Source organism: Lutra lutra, chromosome X (assembly GCF_902655055.1).
Source record: "Lutra lutra chromosome X, mLutLut1.2, whole genome shotgun sequence".
NCBI lineage: Eukaryota > Metazoa > Chordata > Mammalia > Carnivora > Mustelidae > Lutra > Lutra lutra.
In genome coordinates this window covers 52,513,781-52,532,204 of record NC_062296.1, presented here as the reverse complement: position 1 = coordinate 52,532,204, position 18,424 = coordinate 52,513,781, and the positions used below count along the sequence as shown (strand labels likewise).

Sequence of the window (18,424 nt, the reverse complement as noted above, 5' to 3'; positions counted from 1 at the left end):
ACAGAAGATGAAGCCTGACATGTTTGACTACCCACCCACAACATAGCCACTGCCTTTATGGTCCTATACTGACTCCAGATTGCTTTTCTGGGATTTCACTTCCATGAGGGATAATAAGGAAAAGCTTATTGACCCATGTACCTCTGAGGACTGTAAGTGATAGGAAGTAAAGGAAAGCTGGGGAACAAATGGAAAGCTCTTCTCCAGATACCCAGATCTTATTTATATGTATATTGGTTCATTCATGCCAGCAATCTGACAGTCAAACAATTAGAACTCCTAAGTGGAGAAAAAAAATTCTATGATCTCTGTAGCTCCTGTGACCTTAGCAAGTTAATTTATCCCCTCTGAACCTCAGTTCCTTTATTTGCTAAGTTAAAATACATATTATCCTCCTTATCCTGACATTCGATATGGATCAAATCAAATAATGGAAGTGAAAGTTCCTTACAGTTATTAAGTTTCATCAAACAATCATAAAGGACTAAGGATACAGGTTTGGGGGATAAGACTTAAATAGTGACTTGGTCTGATTCCATGATGTGGACTCATGGTACTTGCTATGATACCAAAAGAGAGGTTACTGATTTTCATATAAACCCAAAGGATGTCAGAATCACAGGTTTCCAAACTTTTAATTTTACAAATTAGGAAATTGGGGTTAAGAGAACGAAATGCACTTGCCACAAATGTCCCAGTTTAGGATTCCTAATGAATTTTATCCAAAGGCAACTTGTAAAACTACTGTAATTTGGTTGGGGGAGAAAGAAAGAAAAGAGGAAAGACTTAAAAACACAGAGAACCTCAGAATTGGAAGGCAGTAAGTTTAATGGTCACATAATTACAGGTTAATGAACTGAGACATGGAGTGTGTTCCTACCCTCTGGACCCACAAGACATTTTAGTTCTCGAAAGCTCAGATCCCACAAAGAAGGCTTACATATTACAAGGTTCTATTATCAGGAGTGGAGACTACATACCGGAGGCCTCAACTCTCATCTCCAGGAACTCTGCCTTGAGAACTGTGGGTAAAGGAGGAAAAACATTTCACTAAGTCTCTAGAAATCAGAACTGGAAAGGTGAAGCAAAGGGATGGGTGACCCTTCCAGGCCAGTGCCAGAGTCCATTTGAAAAATAGGAAGTGATTCTATCCAAATGTTTCAGAACATCTAGATCTATGCTTATAAGTTGGGTTATCTCTCTGGCAGATTTAGAAAGCCCAGTAACCGAGATACAAAGAAATCCCTCAGATGTCAGAACAATCCTTTGAGTGTTAGACTATGGAAGGCTAGTAGAGCCCAGAGAAACTGGCTCAAAGACTATATTCTGTGATTATCTGTCATAGGTAGAAGGGCAAGCTGGAAGGGCAAATGTCATGCAAAACATGAATCATACTTTGCCTTGAAGATCAAACCAGCTTTCCCCAGCCTCTTGGTGGGCTTATATCAGTACTAAATTAGCTTTGTCTGGGAAGAGCTGGAGGGAAGAGACAATCCTAAAGAATGAAGCCCTATATATTGTTGCCAGAACATCACAGAAAAGAGCTCGGCCCTGGGCTATTTCTGTGGCTTTGTTTTTCACTTCTTCCCCAAGTCTATTTATACTTACTTACTTCTTGAGTGATCTTATTCCCATTCATGGTTTAAATCACCTCTAAATGCTGGGAATCCACCAAGGGGCCACTATTCATATTGTGGTAAATGTAAATGCCCCATGAAGTTGCACTGTGGCTGTAATCAACAGTTCTACACTTAAATCTCTGTGGTTCAACCCCAACTACTATTTTAAGTTGCAGTTACCCAGTGGACATTTCCCTTTTTATTTAAGTTTCATTTAAATTCCAGTGAGTTGACATACAGTGTAATAATAGCTTCAGGGGTACAAAACACAGTAATTCGACACTTCTGCCATACTCTGTGTTCATCACAAGTGTCCTTCTTATGCCCACCACATATTTAACCAATCCCCACTCCCCTCTCCTCTGGTAAACATGTTGTTCTGTATAATTAAGAGTCTGTTTCTTGGTTTCTGTCTCTCTCCATTTTTTTCCTCTTTGCTCATTTGTTTTGCTTCATAAATTCCATTTGAGTGAAATTATACAGAATTTCTCTTGCTCTGACTAATGTATTTCCCTTAGCATAATACTCTTTACCTCCATCCAACTAGTTGCAAATGGCAAGATTTCAATCTTTTTTATAGCTGAGTAATATGCCTGTGTATGTGTGTGTGTGTGTGTGAGTGTTTATAATATGTATATATCACCTCTTCTTTATCCATTTATCAGTCAGAAGTGGGCCGTTTCCATATTTTGGCTATTGTAGATAATGTTGCTTATAAACATCAAGGTGCAGGAATCCCTATGAATTAGTATTCTTGTACTGTTACAGTAAATACCTAGCACTGCAATTGCTGGATGATAGTGAAGTTCTATTTTTACCTTTTCTTTTTTTGAATTCTAACAAAATTTCATTTAATTTTTTTATCATCTAATTTTTCCTGTGTTATGTTAGTCACCATAAGTACATCATTAGTTTTTTAAAATTATTTTTATTAACATGTAATGTATTATTTGCTCCAGGGTATTTTTACCTTTTTAATAGCAACCTGCATACTGTTTTCCAGCATGTCTGAACCAGTTTGCATTCCCACCAACAGTGCAAGAGGGTTCCCCTTTCTCCACATCTTCACCAACAACTGCTGTTTCTTGTGTTGTTGATTTAGCTATTCTGACATACGTGAGATGGTATCTCATTGTAGTTTTGATTTCCATTTCCTTGATGAGTGATGTTGAGCATATTTTCATGTGCCTGTTGGCCATCTGGATGTCTTCTTTGGAAAAATGACTATTCATGTCTTCTGCCCATTTTTTTTAAGATTTTTATTTATTTATTTGACAGAGAGAGATCACAAGTAGACGGAGAGGCAGGCAGAGAGAGAGAGAGAGGGAAGCAGGCTCCCCGCTGAGCAGAGAGCCCGATGTGGGCCTCGATCCCAGGACCCTGAGATCATGACCTGAGCTGAAGGCAGCGGCTTAACCCACTGAGCCACCCAGGCGCCCTTCTGCCCATTTTTTAACTGGATTATTTGGTTTGGGGGTGTTGAGTTTTACAAGTTCTTTATACACATTGGATACTAACCCTTAATAGGATATGTCATTTGCTAATATCTTCTCCCATTCTGTAGGTTGCCTTTCAGTTTTGTTGATTGTCTCCTTCACTGTGCAGAAGCATTTTATCTTGATGAAGTCCCCAAATTTATTTTTGCTTTTGCTTCCCTTGCCTCAGGAGACATATCTAGTAAGAAGTTGCTATGGCCAATGTCAAAGGGGTTACTGCTTGTGTTCTCCTCTAGAGTCTTAATGCTTTGCCGTATTAGGTCACTAAGGTCTTTCATCCATTTTGAATGTATTTTTGTGTATGGTGTAAGAAAGTCATCCGCTTTCGCCCTTTTGCATGTTGCTCTCCACTTCTCCCAACACCAGTTGTTGAGGAGACTGTCTTTTTCACATCAAATATTCTTTCCCGCTTTATCGAAGATTAATTGACCATATAGTTGTGATTCATTTCTGGGATTTCTATTCTGTTCCATTGATCTATGTGTCTATTTTTGTGCCAGTACCATACTGTTTTGATCACTACAGATTTGTAATATATCTTGAAGTCCAGAATTGTGGTGCTACCAGCTTGGCTTTTCTTTTTCAAGGTTACTTTGGCTATTTGGGGTCTTTTGTGGTTCCACGCAAATTTTAGGATTGTTTATTCTAGCTCTGTGAAAAATGCTGTTGTTATTTTGATAGGGATTGAATTAAACATGTAGATTGCTTTGGGTGGGCAATATAGATTTTTCACAGTATTTTTTCTTCCAATCCATGAGTGTAGGATATTTTTCCATTTCTTTGTGTCATCCTCAATTTCTTTCATCAGTGTTTTGTAGTTTTCAGAGTACAGATCTTTTACCTCTTTGGTTAGGTTTCTTCCTGGGTATCTTACAGGTTTTGGTGCAACTGTAAATGGAATAAATTCCTTGATTTCTCTTTCTTCTGCCTCATTGCTAGTGTATAGAAGTGCAACTGACTTCTGTGCATTGAATTTATATCCCGCCACTGTGCTGAATTCCTGTATGAGTTCTAGCAACTTTGGGGTGGAGCCTTTTGAGTTTTCTATATCGAGTGTCATGTCATCTGCAAATAGTGAATGTTTCACTTCTTCCTGGTGATCTGGATGCCTTTTATTTCTTTTTGCTGTATGCTTCCTGTGGCTGGGCCTTCCAGCGCTATGTTAAATAATAGTGGTGAGAATAGACATCCCTTGTCTTGTTCCTGACCATAGAGGCAAAGCTCAGTTTTTTCCCCATAGGGATGATATTAGCAATGGGTTTTTCGTAAATGGCCTTTATTACGTTGAGGTATGTTAGAGGGTCCCTCTAACCCTACTTTGTTGAGGGTTTTTATCATGAATGGATGTTGCACATTGTCACATTTTTCCCCTGCATCTATTGAAAGATCGTATGGTTCTTTTCCTTTCTTTTGCTAATGTGGCATATCATGTAGATTGATTGTTGAATAGTGAGCCACGCTTGCAGCCCAGGAATACATCCCAGTTGATCCTGGTGAATGATTCTTTTAATGTACTGTTGGATTTGGTTTGCTAGTATTTTATTGAGAATTTTTGCAACCATATTCATCAGGGATGTTGGCCTCTTGTTCTCTTGTTTAATGGAGTCTTTATCTGGTTTTGGTATCAGGGTAATGCTGGCCTCAGAGAATGAATTGAGAAGTTTTTCTTCCATTTCTATTTTTTGGAATAGGTAGTAACTGTTCTTTAAATGTTTGGTAGAATTCCCCTGGGAAGCCATCTGGCCCTGGACTTTTATTTGTTGCGAGACTTTTGATTGCTGATTCAATTTCTTTGCTGGTTTTCAGTTTGCTGAAGTGTTCTATATCTTCCCGTTTCACTTTTGGTCATTTATATGTTGGGAATATAAATGTATCTATTCAGGAATGTATCAGTTTCTTCCAGGTTGTCCACTTTGCTGGCATGTAGTTTTTCACAATATTCTAATTGCTTGCATATCCACGGTTTTGGTTATTTCTCCTTTCTCATTTGTGATTTTATTTATTTGGGTCCTTTCTCTTTTCTTTTTTGGCTAAGTATGGCTAGAGGTGTATCAACTTTATTTACTTTTTTCAAATAAACAGTTCATGCTTTCATTGATCTCTTTTATTGTTTTTTTAAGCTTCTATTTCATTTATTTTTGCTTTAGTTTTTATTATTTCCTTCTTTCCCCTGGTTTTAGGCTTTGTTTGTTGTGCTTCCTGCAGGTGCTTTGTGCTTATGCTGAGGGGTGGGCAGTGAAATGGCACCAGCCAACTCCTCTGTTCCTGGAGGTATCTCTGTGAACACTGTCTCTCAGAGATGTACTCTGAGAAAAGTGAACAGTCTCCCCTCTGTGTTCTGCAGGTGTTCTTCAGATCACTTTTTCCATGCTGTCTGTCTCTGGGTTGTTTGCCTGCCTTCTTTCCAGAAGCAGCACAGTGCCTCCAGGCCTCTAGCTCAACCAAACCCATTCTCCTTTAAAACTCCAGGTTTTAAGCCCCTCTGGGTGAAAGAATTCAGGAAAATCAACCACTCTCATTTTTCAAGCCAATGACTTTAGGGAAATGTTCTTTTTGTGCATTCCTCTGTGTGCTGGTCTCTCTCTTGCCTTTGTCTATGACTACAACGCCCTCCCCTCCACAGCACCTGGGATCCCTTTCTCCCCTAAGCCTCCTCTCTCCCCATCCTACCTTTTTCAATGTGGCCCCTTCTCTCCCTTCACTTGAGGAGTTTTTCTGACAGTCTTCATGTCTATTTCTGGGATATTTAGGATGATTTTTAGTTATCTAGTGTGTTCATTGGATGAGGCAAGCCAAGGGTCCTCCTACTCTACTACCATTTTTCTCTCAACCTGTCCTGGGCATTTCTGTCTGGATATCTCACACGGTCTTCAAAAACACTTTGTCCAAAATTGAGGAGAGCAACTTTCCCACAAAACCTGTTCTTTGATGATTAATTATTATTACCATCTACTTAATTTTCCAAGTTAGACTTTTTTCCGTCTTAATCCTTCTCCAGTGCTCCATGTTTTTTTCAGATATTATTGATTTGAGAGAGAGAAAGAGAGAGAGAGAGATATCAAGAGCACAAGTGGTATGGGAGGGAGGGGGAGATGCAGAGTCCCTCCTGAGCAGGGAGCCCAATGTGAGGCTCAATTCTGGGACCCTGGTTTCATGAGCTGAGCCAAAGGCAGATGCTTAACTGACTGAGCCACCCAGTTACCCATCAAATGCATGTGTGTATGTGTATGTGTGTGTGTGTGTGTGTACCATAATTTATTTAAATCAACTCTCATTGGCCATTTGAATTACTTCTTTTTTTATATTCTAAGCAGTCTAGCAATGAATAACCTTATAAGTTAACCTTCATGCACTTACATGATAATTTACATATATGATAATTTTCTTAGGATACATTTCTTTTTTTTAAATTTAATTTAATTTTTTTTCAGTGTTCCAACATTCAATGTTGTTCCAAGATTCAATTCACTGGGTGTGGTGCATAAACCTGCCCTCCTTAATACCCACCACCAGAGAGTCAATTATCATATGGTTTCACTTACTTGTGGAGCATGAGGAATAACATGTGAGGACTTTGGGAGTTGGAGAGAAGTGAGTTGGGGGAAATCGGAAGGGGAGAATAACCAATGCTCTATGTTTGAAAAGTCACAGGTCTCTTTGCATCTATCTCACATCTGTCCTTTTCCATTTCACTGGCAATGTCATAGGTTAGGGTCTCATCAACTGTTGTGATGATGATTAGTCTCCTAATTGATCTCTGTCTCCAGTCCTTGCTTTCCCATCTATCTTTCCCATTATTAAAAGAATGAGGTTTTTTGTTTTTGTTTTGTTTTGTTTTGCTTTTTAAAATGCAGTCATCTCTGAATATGCATTGTCATGCTTACAAGTTCCATGATTCCCTAAGGATTATAGTATAAAGACCAAATTCCTTACCTTAGTATGTCCTGTAAGGTCTTTACAATCTGGCCCAAGTCTGTCTTTCTGGCCTCACCTCCAGGTAAGCTTCCCTCTTTCCACCCCCACACTGTAGCCAAAGTGCAACACTAATCACTTACTGAACCTGTCTTGCATAAGCTGTTCTGCCTTGCTGAACCATCTTCCCCTTCTTTCTCTTTCTTGATGGACCACTTCTCATTTTCATATAAGCTCTAAGTTTTTTATTGGTTGATGAAGAGAGATGAATGAGAAAGTGACATGATTCAAATGTCAGGCTACAGTCAGGTAAAAATGGGAAGCATAAAGGTAAAATCAAAATTGAAACATATCATTATTTTCATCAGAGATGAGAGAAGAGCTTGCAAACAATGTCTGTAGATGGTACTGATATGAAGAATCTGAGGATCTTGACCAGTGTCCAGCATGTAGATGTACTGGTGTAAGTGGTGGTTACAAGATGGGACCATAGACAGAAGAGGTGTTTTTTTCCTATGTGGATATAAATGGGAGAAACCCATATGGCTTTATGGCTCATGACACACTGGAGGACAGGTGTATCCACTTCACTCTTGTCCACACTCCTGCCAAGATGGAATCTGGGGTTAAGGAACAGGATTAAATTTAGGTTCCAGAGCCCTAAATAGCAGATACGTAGAGTGGTACTCTAGCCTACAGTGCCTGGTTTGGCATTAGTCCCCTTATTTTCTGGGTTGGTCCAAGAATTCCCCGAGCAGTAGGTGACAAAGCTCAGACAGAATTTACCAATTTTCCACACTCTCAACATCAGTTTGGCTATAGTTTACCTTTTAGAAGTTGGCCTGAGGAATTTATCAAAATCCTAGAAGAGAACATAGGCAGTAACCTCTTTGACATCCGCCACAACACCTTCTTTTAAGATGTCTCCAAAAGCAAATGAAACAAAAGCAAAAATGAACTTTTTGGGACTTCGTCAAGATCATAAGCTTCTGAAGAGCAAACGAAACAGTCAACAAAACAAAGAGGCAACCCACGGAATGGGAGAAGATATTCACAAATGATGCTAGAGACAATGGGTTGATATCCAATATCTATAAAGAACTCCTCAATCTCCACACTCAAAAAACAGATAATCACATCAAAAAATGGGCAGAAGACATGAACAGACACTTCTCCAAAGACATACAAATGGATAACAGACACATGAAAAAATGGTCATCATCATTAGCCATCAGGGAGATTCAAATCAAAACCACAATGAGATACCACATTACACCAGTTAGAATGGCCAAATTTAATAAGACAGTAACCAACAAGTATTGGAGAGGATGTGGAAAAAGGGGAACCCTCTTACACTGTTGTTGGGAATGCAAGTTGGTCAGCCACTTTGGAAAACAGTGTGGAAATTCCTAAAAAAAATTAAAAATAGAGATACCCTATGACCCTGGAATTGCACTACTAACCAAAAGACCCCAAAGATCTGACCCCAAAGATACAGATGCAGTGAAAAGAAGGGCCAACTGTACCCCAATGCTCACAGCAGCAATGACCACGATCACCAAACTGTGGAAAGAGCCAAGATGCCCTTCAATAGATGAATGGATAAAGAAGATATGGTTCATATATACACTGGAGTATTACACCTCCATCAGAAAGGATGAATACCCAACTTTCGTATCAACATGGATGGGACTGGAGGAGATTATGCTGAGTGAAATAAGTCAAGCAGAGAGAGTCAATTATCATATGGTTTCACTTACTTGTGGAGCATAAGGAATAACATGGAGGACATTAGGAGAAGGAAAGGAAAAGTGAATTGGGGGAAATCGGAGGGGGAGACAAACCATGAGAGACTGTGGACACTTAAAAACAAACTGAGGGTTTTGGAAGGAAGGGCGTGGGGGGATGGGTGAGCCTGGTGGTGGGTATTAAAGAGGGCACGTATCACGGGGAGCACTGGGTGTGTTATATAAACAATGAATCTTGGAACACTGAAAGAAATAAAATTTAACTTAAAAAGAAAGAAAGAAGTTGGTCTGCCTTAAAGATTCTATTGGAGTTTGTTCATATCACTCACATATTCTCTCTCAATATGCTGGTTCCCTATCCAAGGCTTCAGATGAATTACTCATATTTTTGGTGTATTTCTACTCATTTTTAAGTCCCAACTTAGATACCAATTCCTCTAAAAGAGCCTTCTTTTTTTTTAATAAAGATTTTATTTATTTATTTGACAGAGATCACAAGAAGGCAGAGCAGCAGGCAGAGAGAGGGGGGGAAGCAGGCTCCCTACTGAGCAGAGAGCCCGATGTGGGGCTCGATCCCAGGACCCTGGGATCATGACCTGAGCCGAAGGCAGAGGCTTAACCCGCTGAGCCACCCAGGTGCCCTAAAAGAGCCTTATTATAGATATATCCAGTTCGCTCTGTTAATTCTAGTTTACTTCATTCCATTTCCTTGGAACCTATTACTTGTATGACTTATTCTAGGGAGGAAGGAAGGATTACCAGGAAATAGGAAGTGGTCCTGCTCACAGATGGGTACTATATTAAGAGTATTAAAGAGTGTCTCCATATCTCTCTTTCTTTCTTTTTTTTTTTTTTTTCCTCAAGAGGCATATTTGACTAAGCCTGATTTAAAATCATCTTTGGCACACACTTTACTGTATTGGTAAGAGAAATCTGGGAGCTTGACCCCATTTTTATCTGTTATGGTAGAATAAATAGCAAATTATTTTCAAAGGAAAATTGGACCTGGGTTAATGGCTGACTGCCAAGCACAACCAGGGTGACTTGCTGTGTGGTATCATGTCTTGGTGAGTTAGGTCTCACAGTTTTGACAAAATGATGTTAAAGTTACCCTAGCTCCACTGCTGGTAAAGGCACATTGTTATTTTAACTGACCACCTAGATTTATACTCTTATCACCCATCAGGAAGCACAATTTCAAACTCTCTAAAAAGCAACATGAAGCAAACTCACAAAAGGGTCCCTAAAAGCTAAGCAACTATTTCTTTAGGTATTTTTGTCTAAAGGGTCCCAAATGCCAGGCTTTGGACAATTTGTACCAATACTTTAGAAGTTTTGAAAACAAACTAACTGGAAGGAAGGTAGAAAAGAAGGAAATAAAACAAACAAACAAAAAAAGAGATTCCCAGGTCCCACTCTTGGAGATTCTGTTTTAGTGGGTCTAGAGTGGAAAGCAAGAACCTGTTTGTATTTTTGTTCTCTCAATTATTTCCAGGTTATTTATATCACACCACCTAATGTTTAGCTATGCTTATTCTAAGGCTGTTTAGGTTAGAGTGTTATTACGTTTATATATTCCTATTAGCTGCCCTTTTAGAATATAATAGAGTCTAAATAAGTAAATGAACAAAAAAATAAGACCTACATTGAATGTCATGCTTTTGTGCAATTTTACTTAGCATGTAAGTACTGTATGTGTGTGTGAGAGAGAGAGACAGAGAGAGAGAGAGAAGCATAAGAGAGGAAGAGATAGAAAAACATAGAGACTGAAAGATACAACAGATACAGAAGCAGGCAAAGAAAGAGAGACAGAAATACAGAAAATACAGAGATACAGAAAAAGAGTAAAACCAACAAATAGGGAGACAGAGAGACAAAGACAGAAACAGAGATATGAGTACAAAAACGCAAAGAGAGACAGAAAGAGACTGAGAATGACAAAGACACAGAGAAAGAAACAGCATGAGAGAGACAGATAGAAAAACAAACACAGAGAAACATATGTACAGAGACAAAAACAGATGTACAGGGAGAGACTAGGAAACAGAGAGACAGAACTAGGGGAGAGAAAGGGACAGAGAGACAGAGATGGAGCTGCAGAGAAACAGAAAAATAGAATGTAAGAGCAACTGTGATGCTCATGATCCATTTAGTAAAAAGTAATATGATTTCTCTTCTGTCATCTATGTGTCTTACCTTCCTGTTTTTCGGGAAGCTGTTTCAAAAAACCTGGTCCTGGAAGCCACCCTGCAAACAGAGGCCAATCAAGTCTCATGAGTTGCTCTGGATTGTGTATGAAAACCAATAGACAATGAACAAGACAAAAATTATAAACCAGACAGGCCACCAATTGAAGGGTCTTCCCTCACTTGCAAAGGACCTGGGTCTAAGGAGAAACTCAAATATCAGAATGTGAAATGACTCAAAGACCATAAGTACCCCCAAGGCTATGCCTAATGCCCTTTGCTTTCCCATGGTTCAGAGTGGCCTAAATGTGTTTTTTATTCAGGTTATTCTTTTGAGAAATAAGTGAAACAAATCCTTGGGTTCAATGTATAAATTTTTGACATTTTCATAAATATACTTAGCTACTTAATCAACATGATAGAGGCTTTGTTATTCTTATTCCCACATCTTACAGTTATGGAAAACAAGAGACACAAGAAAAAGGTATACTGGGAGGCAGTGTATGAGAGGGGTCCCAAACACTAGCTGAAGAGGGACCAGTCAGGCTAGTTGCGACCATACAAGGCTGGTCCTTGAGAGGTGCTGTGGCCCTGCATTAGCTGCTTTATACCTTGTTCCTTGGCTTCCAGTCCCACTTCAGGAAAACCTGCTGCACATTGGCTCAGTTCTTACCCTACAAGAGGCTCTCTGGAGAATCTGAGTCATTTCAGAAGACTTTTTAAAAATCATATCATTGATTTAAAAAAAAAGCCTGAAGGCACAAGTACAATGAACAAATCTGTTCATTAAATTTCTTTAAAAAACAGTAGCAATAATAAGAAAGTATGAAAAACTTCCAGAGCCAAGGGAGCATGAAAACAGAAGGTAATCTTATCACCCTACATAAATCGGGGAAGCATTAGTTAAATCTCTCACCCTTGGGTGCTGAGTGGAACAGTACAAACAGGGCTTGTCTGTGAAATTTCCTTAGACTATGAAGTGAGTGATATCCTGGGGTTGTGCACTGTGTACCCTTCAAAACCATTATGAAGATCCTGAAAGAACTCCTGGTGGCCTAAGATGAGCCTTACTCCAAGGTTTAGGAAAAACTCTACTTACACAGATGATGGGATTTCCCCTGCATTGCTAACCACAATATCTGGCTTTGGTTCTGGCTTTTGGGGAATAGTTGCCCGGCACGGAGGATCTGGAGGCCTCACTGGGGGACGAACAATGGTAGGCTTTTCTCCTGGAGGCCGCACTTTGCTGAAACTGTCAGAGTCTCCTGAAAGAGAACACATAGTTGAATGATAAGCCAAATGGAACACTATTCATGAACAAGCACCCAGTATTGGAGTTATCTGGGCTACCTCCCTTAGCACCCACTTATTTTTGGTCACTAACAACTCTGGATTTCTTTTCTTTTCTTTTGTGTGTGTGTGTGTGTGTGTGTGTGTGTGTGTGTGTGTGTGTAATTCTTCCAACAGCTTAATCCTTCAGAAAGTCTGTTTGAAACCCAGCTCTAGAACTTCAATTTTTGTGACCTAGGGTATGTCATATCAATTTGCTAAGTCTTAGTTACCTCATCTATATAATGAAGGCCAATAATACATCATGTTACAAAGATACTAAAATTTTAATTAGATACTAACATTTTTAGTATGAGCCTGGCACATAGTAGGCATTTAGTCAATTATTGATGATGAATTTGAATGTGTTAAATTCATAATTACCCAAACTCAGATCCTTTTTACTTAGATATTGACTATCACAGCAGTCCCCTAACTTGCCTCCTTGCATCTATGTCTCTGGTTTCCACGTTAGTTAATATAAAATAAATATATATAATTTTTTATGAAATGGATTTAGCAGGGGTTTTGGCATGAGAGACACTAATGCACTTGCTGGAAGCACTGTACACTGGGCTTTTTCTATCTACATAGCCATAAAAATTATATCTATATAGCCATAAAGAATTCTGGAAAAATGTTGATTAAATGTAAAATCATACATTTGAGATAGTTCATACTTGTTGATCCAGTGGTTCCAATTTGGGGAACAGGCCAAGGGAATTAACTGCCAAAAAATAGGAAAAACAATTGGCACAAATATATTCTTCTTAATAGCAGAAACTTGGGCCCAACCACAAAGCATAAGCAAATCCATTTTGTACAAATACTTAGCCAATACATATTGTACATAAACTTACAAGGCTTTGGGTCAGGTCAAAAAAATATGCATTTAAGTGGAAAAATCCATAGAAAGTACTCATGGCCTGATGAACACCAGGCGTGTGTACAACTATGCAAAGTTGTTAGCTGGGGGTGGGAGGGCAGAGACGGGAGCTAAGATGGTGGTGGAGTAGGACTCTAGACTCATTTTGTCTCTCAAACACAGCTAGATAATTATCAAATCATTCTAAATACTCCAGAAATCAACCTGAAGACTGGAAGAACAAACTCCACAACTAAGGAGAGAGGAAGCACATCAAAGAAGCTAGTAAGTGTGGACACTTGGTTTGGGGGAGAAATGGATCAGGGGTGTGGTGGAAGGAAGGAGCCATGGTCATGGAGAAAGACAAGAAAGAGAGGAGCACACAGGGGAATGCACCCCCAAAACCATTGGCTGGGAAAATGGGAACAGCTGATTTTCATGAGTTCCAACCAGGGGCGTTTAAAGACTACTGTTTTAAAGTTTGGCATGCTTGGCTGTGATAGAGCTCTGAGGGAGCTTCCTACTCTTGGAGAGAGGCAAGCCAACAACCAAGGGGGAGACGGCATGGAAATAGTGATCTGAGGAACACTTGGGGCACATAGAGGGGAGATTATTCGCTCTTCCTGGAACACCATCCTGAAAGCAGAGTTCATGGGGACGCCTCTTTGGGGACAAAGGAGTTGGCTGGTGCCTCTTTCTTCCCTGACCCTTTAACACAAACACAGATCTACCTACAGAGGGCAGCTCTGCCCTTACACTGGCTGCTTAACTTGCTTATACCAAGTCCCACCCTCCCGCCCTCTGGCACAAATGCTCTTCTCTGTCAAGCTCACCTCAATCCCAGCACAAGCAGACCAGCACAGGCCCCCGCTCACACCACATTACTAAACCCTAGAGTTTTAAAAGTCAGCAGGCTTGAAGTAATGAGCACTTGGCGTTACATACAACTGATGAATCACTAAATTCTACCTCTGAAACTAATAATATATACTATGTTAATCAAATTGAATTTAAATAAAAATTAAAAAAAACAAATAAGCACCTAATGAACTTTCATTTTCAATTTAGAAGATGCATTTGTGGTTAATATTTTGAAAAATTAACTATACTGGCCTTTTTGATTTGCCAAAATGATGGAGGGACCCGCTGGCATTTGAAAGGATAGGTCAGTATGCTGGCCAGTCTACATAAGGAAGAACTATCCCACCTGCTGATGTTCCTTGATGAGCACCTCGCCACAGGGTAATTATACATACATCGGACATAATACTGTGGTATTGCACATAGATACTTTTTTATTTTCACAATTTTCATTAATGCTATTACATATAAAATTTATCTGGAAATGAGGGAGAAACTTATGTAAATGATCTGAATTGAAGAAACTAGAGAAACCCAAATATGGAAACAGAGTTTATTCAAAAAACAATTAACTCCATTTTCTCCAGGCACTGTGCTGGGTGCCCTAGAGGGTGCAAAGATGAATAAAATATGGCTTTTGCTCTTAAAAAGAAAATAAAGTCAGCAGGCTTCATTGGGATAGAGCCTGAAGAGTACTGTGCTGCTCCTAAAGAGAAGGCAGTATACAACCCGGAGTGTGGAAACAGCAATCTGAAAAATTCCTGGGACACGCGGTGGGGAGATTATTTGCTCTTCTTGGAGTGCTTTCCTGAGAGGCAGTGTGCACAGAGGCACCCCTCCAGGGACAAGATATCTGGCACCATTCCCCCTGCCCAAGCCCCCCAGCATAAACAAAGAAAAGCCTGCAGGAAACACTACAACACCAAAACAAGCTGCTTACAACAGGTCCCACACCATTGCTCTCTGGTGGGTACTGCCCTTCTCAGTCAAGCTTGCATCAATCACAGTGTGGTGGGCCCCTTCTGTAGAAGACCAGAGAAACCCCTGCCCACACCACATCTCCTGACCAGAAAACTCTGCAGTGCTTCAGTTCTAGTGGAAGAAGTATTAGCTCTCATTTCAATAGCAGACCAGAGCACACATAGTTAAAACTTGCCATATTTGGGGAAGTACCAAACACTGCCCACTGCAGGCAAGGAGAACCTCTGAGGATGACTGGTCTGAAGGATAGAGCAGCAAGACACAATAGCAGAGCACAAGCAGCACACACCAGTGACAGTCCCTGAAGCTCCAGTCCATGGATACTGTATGACCTCTTCTTCATAAAGCCATTACTCTCAGGAGCAGGAAATATGACTGGCTTTTCTAACACAGAGAAGAAGACAGATACTTAGAAAAAAATGCAAAGACAGGGATTTATCCCAAATGAAACAACAAGATTAGGTCACAGCCAGAGATCCAAGTGAAACAGATATAAGTAACATGGCTGATGGAGAAATTAAGGTAGCAAGGATATTTGCTGGGCTTGAGAAAAGAATGGAAGACTTCAAGGAGGCCCTTACCACAGAGACAAAAGAGTTAAAAAAAAAAAAGAATCAGTCAGAAATGAAAAATGCAATAACTGAAATTGGAAACTAACTTGATGGAATGAACACTAAAAAGTGAATAAGTGATGTAGAGGACAAAATAATAGAAAATAATGAAGCTTAACAGAAGAGAAAAAGTAATTCTGGAACATGAGAATATTTTTAGTGAACTCAGTGACTCCATCAAATGTAATAACATTTGTGTTTTAGCAGTCCCAGAAGAAGAGAGAAAAGGGAGCAGAAAATTTGCTTCTGCAAATCATAGCTAAAAATTTCCTTATCTGGAGAAAGAAACAGTTATTCAGATCTGAGACACACAGAAAACTCACATCAAAATCAACAACATCAGGCCAATGATAGAATATGCTGTAATTAAATTTTCAAAATATAATGATAAAGAAAATATCTTAAAGCAGAAAGATAAAGAACTCCCTAACTTACAGGGGAGACTCATAAGGCCAGCTGCAGATTTCTCAATAGAAACATGGCAAGACAGAAGCAAGATGTATTCAAAGTACTAAATAAGAAAAATATGCAGCCAAGAATACTCTATGTGGCAGGGCTGTCATTCAGAATAGAAGGGGAGAAAAAGAGTTTCTCAGAGAAACAAAAATTAAAGGAGTTCATAACCACTAAAACATCCCTACAAGAAATATTAAAGGGGACTCTTTGAGTGGAAAGGAAAGACCAAAACTGAAAAGGACAAGAAAGGAACACAGAATATGTCCAGAAAAAAACAAATAATGAAATGGCACTAAATATGTATCTATCACTAATTACTCTGAATGTAAACAGTCTAAATGCTCCGATCAAAAGACATAAGGTGTTGAAGTGGATAAAATAATAAACCCATCAATATGCTGCCAACAAGAGATTCATTTTAGACTTAAAGACACCTGCAGATTAAAGAGAGGATGGATAATTTTTTATCTTACAAAAGGATATCAGAACGGTTCGACAAGATGGCGGGGAAGTAGGGGGAGGCGCCGTTTCAACCTGTACCCTAAAGTGAGCTGATTACCTACCAAAGAACTCCAATCACTCATGAAATCAGCCTGAGATCAGAATTATACATGTCAGGATCTCTACAGGGGCAGAAGACGCCAGTGGGCAGGTAAAGTGGAGTGGGAATGTCGGACTGATATCGGAAGATAAACAAAAAGGGGAGGGAGCCACCAGAGGCGACCAATTGGAAAGTAATACCCCTAATATGAGAGTGCCCTGCATCTGGGGACCAGCATTAACTTGGAGACTGGTTGAAAGCACTGCAAAAGAGCAAAGGATCGCAGGGGGGTGGGGGGGTGGGGGGGTAGGGAGGGTGGAATTGTGGGAATGGGGCGGCTAGGGACAGGGACTTGGGACTTAAGTCCCTCTGGCGCTGAGACAGAGAGAGTGCCGCGGAGAAACCAGGTCTTGGTCCCTGAGCTGCCAGCGCGCCCAAGAACACGTGGGGTCCGGCTCCTGTGAGGGGCTGGGAGCCTCGCCAGATGGCAGAATGACAAGACGTGCTATAGAACTAAGACAAGTGCGCCCCTCACCCTCCCCTGAGAGAGGTGTGCGAAGGCCCAGCCCAGTGCTCTTATACCCGCACCATTGTTTCAGAGCCTGAGACTGTGCTCGCGACCCACACCCTCCCCTGAGAGAGGTCGCACAAGCCCAGCTCTCTTAGACCCAGAAAGACCAGGCACTCCCAGCCCGGGCCAGCAGGAAAATCTCAGTGTGCAATCCCTGCTTGGAAACTCTCTGACAGTCTGGAGCTGCCCAGACAGCCGCCCCTGCCGTGGTTTTGGGTACAAGCAGAAGATCCTGCGTCCCCAGGGAACGCAACTCAGAACCTGCTCTGCCAGCTGCCAAGGGGGAATTTAGATGGGCTCTGCAGCACCCACAGGTGTCCAGGCTGAGGCTTCTCTCTGAGAGGGAGGTCAAGGTGCAGTTTGCTTTCCTCTAAACCTACAAAAAACATCAAAAGCGGTCAAGTCAAGAGAAAAAAAAAAGTGAACAAACATAAAAACCTCCAGAGAACAAAAGCCTGAAAAAAAACTGGTTTCCTCAGAGCCCACTCCCTTGAGGGGGGCAGGAGGACTTAACTCAGGGAACATCATTGACTGAAAACCCACGTGGCAGGCCCCTCCCCCAGAAAGCCAACCAGGAAAGAAAAAGGAAAAAAAAAAAGACTACAAGAGAACAACAACCATTACTTCATAGGACAACTTTTATTTTTAACTCGTTCCCACTATTCTGGTTCATTTTTAAATATAGATTATTTTTAACCTATTTACCATCACAGTAAGATGTCCAGTACATCAAATTCCATAATAAACTTCTAACCTGAACTTTTTGATACATACACCTGTGTTTTTCTTTTGCATTTCTATTTTTTGAATTTTTTTTCTAAACTTTAGTTTAGTCTAGTTTATTCCTTTTTTATTTTCTAATATTCATATAGAGTTAAATTTCAAGGTAATCCCCTTTCCCCAATCAATGCTACCCCTATAGGTAAACCAATTTTTAATCCCCCTTTATTGTAGGAAAGTTGAATCCTTTAAAAAAGATATCAAGATACATCCAGGAAGAATCAAATCAACCTTCCTCACCCACACTGAGAATTTATAACCACTCTCCCTTCTTTTTCTTCCACCAGTCTTTCTGTGTTTGTCCTGATAGTATATAAATCTTATACATGGGGTTCTTTTAGATGAGGTTCTTCCTTTATTTGCATATATATATTTTTTTCTCTTGTCATATACTTTTATCAGTCTTTTTGTTTGTCTGTTTTTGTTTGTATACTTCATCAATCTTACGTTGGGGCCCATTTGGGCTGA

The 18,424-nt window shown here is 40.1% G+C and overlaps 1 protein-coding gene across 4 annotated transcripts in view; it reads right to left on the bottom strand.

Moving 5' to 3' along the window:
• OPHN1 (oligophrenin 1) overlaps window positions 1-18,424 on the bottom strand; it is a 559,535-nt gene that overhangs the window by 27,758 nt on the left and 513,353 nt on the right. For 3 of the 4 annotated variants that reach the window (XM_047715714.1, XM_047715717.1, XM_047715716.1), the window contains exons 22-23: window positions 12,061-12,226; window positions 10,972-11,022 (exon numbers count right to left, since the gene is read on the bottom strand). In XM_047715714.1, coding sequence (XP_047571670.1) covers window positions 10,972-11,022; window positions 12,061-12,226 — 217 coding nt within the window. Of the gene's footprint in view, window positions 1-980; window positions 1,023-10,971; window positions 11,023-12,060; window positions 12,227-18,424 lie in introns of all 4 variants that reach the window. The other variant, XM_047715715.1, reaches the window with a different exon arrangement.